A 5,647-nucleotide genomic window follows, 5' to 3' on the forward strand; every position below is an offset into this window, starting at 1 on the left:
TTGCTTTCCTTCCTCTCTTCCCCAATACCTTTCTTTCATTTACAAAGTATAATAACTAGGTGCTTCTATTTGCCAGTTTCTGTTTGGTAACCCTCTTCTCTCATGAGAAGGGCCACAAAACAACCTCCTACATGCAACAAGGCATTTAAGGAGCATGTTTCCGGCGTATCTGGATTTCATTCATTACTGATGATGGCCTCTATAAGCGGTTTGTAGACCCCACCAGTTGATAAGTGAAGCACCTCTTATGGCCTGCAGCTCCTTGTCCATGTAGCCCAGTGGTTTTTGGGATGTAAATGTCATTATCTGTCCTTGTCTGTGTAGGACTGCATGTGCAGACTGCACATGTGTGACTATAAACACACAAATGATGCAATCACTATTTTTCTTCATTATTAAATTATTTATCAAATTAGTCATTTTGTAAAATGAACTCTTAGCTTTGTTTTTGTAACCTTGAGGACATTGTATAGACTTACAATACTTTCTTAAGTTTACATGAATCTCCCATCAAAGCCTCTAAATGCCACCCCCCAACCTTTACCCTAGCCCTCACCAAAAAACTGGATATACAGTATTTTTCTCTCTCTCCCACAAGACAGCCAGCACAGTTTGACACCTCCTCCTGTCCTGGAACACAGAGATCAAGACGCAGAGGACAGGAAGCAGAAATAGTCAGACGGCAAACAGACAACACCCAGGAGAAACAGTCAGACTCTGAGCTGCAGACAACTTCGCCTTCTCTCGGCATCACCATAATTATCGCCTCTGTCTCAGCTCTGGCACACTGTCATCATGTTAACATGCTGCACTGTACATTAATCAGTGGGCCACGATGGCTGCCACGCAAGCACATAACACACAGACAGACACGCACAACGGCTTCATAAACACAAACGTGCAGATGAAGACGCACACACAGTAGACTGTGTATAATTTCCCCTTCCCGCTGCTCTAAAATGGTAATGAGCTTTAATGGGGCTGAGTTAATGAACAGGAGAGAAGCAAAGTTTTTGGGGTTGAAAGAGGCACTTGAGGATGTAAGAGTAGCATCACATGGCTCATTATCAGGACTGCATCTGTAAAATATCAGCCCTCCATGAGTCATAGCTGTCACTCCAAAACACCACAGTAATTGCATTTGTAAAGCCAGCCCAGTGAAGGTAGAAACTAATTTTTGCAGGGGACCTGATGGTAAAACTAGTTACAGATGTGTTGATACGTTTGTTGGTTTGGTGCTTTCTTGCACTACTAAAAAAAAGTCCAAATCAATTTAAATCTTAAAACAACATTTAGTCAGAAAACCATAAATCTTGAGCTTCGGTCTGACAGAACTATCATTAGATTCCAAATGCTCAGCTGTTGTTGTGCTAAAGCTTTTTAATTAGATGTGTGTGTCACAGAACACAATGTTATGTCACAGTGTCACATATCTAATATTCACTGCATTCCTTATGTACTTGCCAGTAGCAAGAGTGCAGCAGCTTTCTCTGCCTTCACTTGTAGTAGTTCAGTGGTTGCCTTACTTGCATTCGGCTGTAAACACCACAGCTCCTGAATTTGTCCTAAACTGAATGTAGGCTCTTTTTTTCTAAAGATTTGGAGACAGTTTTTGTGGATAAATAAACAAATGTGAGGGGTTGGTTGGGATGTAGTTTTCAAATATTTTCTGAAATCATGTGTCAATCTTGTTTGTGTGCCTGCAGAGTGTCGTATGATGAAGTCCGTGGCCTATGGGAAGATGTCTGGCTCTTTGAACCGAGGCTCCCCCAGGACTATTGTCCACTCACGACACAGCAAGTCCCCTGTATCTGGTATGACAGTAAACTTTCCTTCTTTACCTTGTCTCCTCTTTCTTTCATGGAACCATGTGTATCTTTGCATCTGTGTTTGTGCATGAAGAGTGTGTGCAGCATTCCTGACTTGATGGACATCACAGCAAATGGAAACGGCGAGATTAATCATTGCAGTGGGATCAGAGCTCTGCAGAGTGTCTGGCAGCGTTATCCCTATGTGTGTGTGTGCGCACGTGTGAGCTATGTTTCGTTGCATGCAGAATATGAAATCCAATGATAATGGATTCACAAGGGACTGGAGAAAAAGGCAAACATATGAGAGAGGAAAAAAGGGGGGGAGTGAAGATGAGAGGAAAGGGGGTTGGTGACTCAATCCTGCAGCTCTCAACGAGCTGTTCTTCACCTGGCATACTAATAAAATGGTGTGAGCTTGTTATGGTACCTGCTGCATTGTACAAAATGTGCTAACACATAGCACACACAGCCAAATGCAACTTTGTGTGTGGAAAACATTGACTCTGACTCAAAACTGGTAGGACTTGGTGATTTGTTTTAAGCCATAACAAATGTCAAGTTGTTCCATTCCTGATTGCACAGCTTGAGCGTTGACTGAGTGTAAAACGCCTAGTTACACAACAGCGCACCTGAGTTTTCATCCTCGTTGATATAATTTTATGATTTGAGTGCACAGAGACCTATCAGGCTGGGGATGATGTAACATACAGAAACTCCACAGAAAGATGCCAATCTAAAATGTTACTGAAGCACATAAGCGTGCACAGACAAACCGGTTTTGTGATATCTCCAAAAAGCTATGTAATGCTGCAGAATGAAAACCAAGAGTTGTTAATATGTTATGTGTTTAGCTATGAATGAAAATGTGAGGCAGAGAAAAAGCAAAAGAAAGACTGAAACAGTGGTAGCTGTGGAAGAGAAAGTTCTGGATGCTGATGGCTTAAACTTTGGGGAAAAGGTTATGAGTGTGAGTCATTCGCTATTTGGTCTCAGCTGAAGCACATCAGGGATGAAGGTGTGTGCTAATGTGTGTCTGTGAAGAGGGAGCGCGAAAACAAGAGGCTGAGACAGAAGGAGGAAAGACTCGTCTTGGTTGCCATAGAAACATAGCACAATAGGAGCATGTACTGTAGCTACAGACACAATAGCCTGTGACAACCATATATGGCAGTGACTTCCTGTGAAATGGCCTGCAGCGGAGAAATGAGCTGACTGACACTCAGTCCTTGTCGGAGCCCTGAGTCACTGTCCCGGTGTTTCTTTGGAGAAATATTCCTCCTCTGTCACTGCTTCCGCCGCTTAGCATCATTAGATGTTTCCGGACTGCTGTGGGTTGTTTTGTATCACACTGTATTCGTTCCTTAAAACATCCCTTTCTAGTGAAGTGACAGGAGGTAATGAAAAACAAGTGATTGGTCCCCTGTTTTTGTTTTTGTCTCTAAAAGTACACCATGTCCCCTTCTCTTGAGGACACAAAACCTGGTCCTGTACCACATACAGAGATGACTGTTCATGTATTCACAATAAGGCCTTACTGGCATCACCAGTAAGGAAAATAGAAGATAGAAATAAAAGCAGGTTATCTCACCTAAGCATTAGATGGGAAAGAAATTATAGGATGACTGTAACAATTTATGATTTCTCTAATATTTGAGAAACCATATAATAACTGTGTTTTTTCAGTGCTATGAGAAGCATTTCCTGAACAATAACTACCAACATTTTGAACACTGATTGACAGTTTATTAAGCACAAATGCAGAACATTGATTGTTTTATTTTTTTAAAAGTGATAATTTGCTGCTTTTCTATGTTTTAGATCCTTGTAAATTGAATATGTTCAGGGTTCAGTTTGACTGACAAAACTAACAATTTAAAGATTGTCGCCTTTGGATCTTGGAAATTTTGATGTACTACTGTTTTCTAATTTTTTATAGACTAATCACTGAATCAGTTCATCAAAAAACAGTGAATAGATTTTCACACATCTTTCAAGTAATGAAAGATGATTGCGAGTTACAACCCTAATTCAAACTAAACATTTAAAAACAGAACAAAAACAATCATTTGTGATTCCATCTCACATCAGTAACATATTGTTTTGACATACGGATTCAACAAGTGATTTTAACTGAAAACATTTTACTGATTATTACCCTTGATATTTTTGATGATGTCCTCTAGTGTGTATAACCTCATGTCGTTGCCTTCCGTGCCAGTGGTGGAAGTAACTAAATACATTTACTCAAGTACTGTACAATTTTGAGGTATCTGTACTTGAGTATTTTCATTTTCTGTTATTTTCTGAAATTACAGAAACAGGAAGTGTCTTCCATATAAATATGGTCCAATTTGGCAGCACTCAGCAGCCAACATATTGTAACATATGTTACAAAAATAAACATATTCACCTAAATAATGACACTTCAGTCTAACCTCTAGCTAAAATAATACAGTTTGAATTGGTATTAGCTGTGTTAAATATAAAAATCTAATGTCAAGGTCCATTAATTCTTTATTAAAGGTTTAAGGTATTCCAAGGTATTTAGATGAAAGTTAATCAATTATTCAAATGTTATTGCTACATCTGGCTCTTATTTAGTTGCAGCTACACTCAAAACCATTTTATCTGAGATATTAGTGATGACATTAAAAGTATGGATACCAGACAAGTAAGCTCTGTCTAGTTATTGATGTTTAGAAAGCAGCACTAAAAGATTTTTATTATTTCTCACCCACACTTGGAGAAAACACAATAAAAAAAACTCTATTAGTTTTAAAGCTCACTGCAGGTCTTCAGGTATTCTGAAAACAGCCTGAAAATCCCATCTTCATTTTCCATTCAGCCAACATAGGCATTAATAAAAATTCTTTATCACATCTGATGATCTAGACTGAAGGAGCTGCACAGAGAAGATGTGATGTGTGAATTCTGTCTGACAGCAAGAGAGAGACGGGGAGAGTGAAATCATATGACACCACACGTGTGCCGTCAGCACCTGGTGTCCTTCTGTGTGTCTGGCTGCTCATTGTGTTTGTTTGCAGCTGAGACCTCGACATCGCAGAGGAGCAGAAAAGTGTGTGAGGGGCAACAAACTGGCTGATGAGACAGACAGAGAAACTGTCGCACACTCATACAAACACACAAATAAGATTGAAAGTAAAATTATAATGGTATGTGAATTTTTTTTGGCCTTGATTAACTTAAAATACTGTTTAATTTCAAGGTGAAAACAGATCTCACAGACATGATCCAAATTATTTACAAATATGAATGCTAGTATTTACTGCTAGGGCACACCTAATTCATGACAGGTTGCAGCCAACTGGTTTTGTAAGTTTTGTGATTTGTCAGATGTGTGGTGGCATGAGGTGCTCCAGATATGTCTGCTTCAGTTTAAGATATGTCTGCTTCAGTTTACAGCTACAGTATCTGCTTCTTAGTTAGCTGATCATTTTTGACAGGGGACTTTGTGGGGGACTTACCATATGCCCAGTATACAGATACAAAAGTGACATATTTGTGTTTACTGTAAAATTCAAAACTAGATCTACTGTGCATATGTAACCAGTGCTTAATTTGTTAATTATGACATTCTGGAATATCACTTGACGATGGACCTGGCATGAGTTTGAAAAAAACATGCATTATTTGACAGAAATGAAAGGGTTTACTAAACAGTCACAGTCATTCAGCCTATTTGTTGTGAGTACCTCTACCCATTTGCTATATAACACATTAACAAATGTGTAAATGTTTCTTGCAAAACATTACAGTATATTTCCTAAACTGAGATTAAAAGTTTAAATAAAATAAACATAAAAAGTTTTTTTTAT

General features: G+C 38.9%; 1 protein-coding gene across 3 annotated transcripts in view; it reads left to right on the forward strand.

Annotated features, from left to right (window-relative positions):
- Positions 1 to 5,647, forward strand: part of dclk1a (doublecortin-like kinase 1a) — a 49,053-nt gene that overhangs the window by 24,009 nt on the left and 19,397 nt on the right. For all 3 annotated transcript variants that reach the window (XM_020620473.1, XM_020620470.1, XM_020620472.1), the window contains exon 5: positions 1,707 to 1,814. In XM_020620473.1, coding sequence (XP_020476129.1) covers positions 1,707 to 1,814 — 108 coding nt within the window. The remainder of the gene's footprint in view (positions 1 to 1,706; positions 1,815 to 5,647) is intronic.

Source organism: Monopterus albus, unplaced genomic scaffold (assembly GCF_001952655.1).
Source record: "Monopterus albus unplaced genomic scaffold, M_albus_1.0 scaffold237.1, whole genome shotgun sequence".
NCBI lineage: Eukaryota > Metazoa > Chordata > Actinopteri > Synbranchiformes > Synbranchidae > Monopterus > Monopterus albus.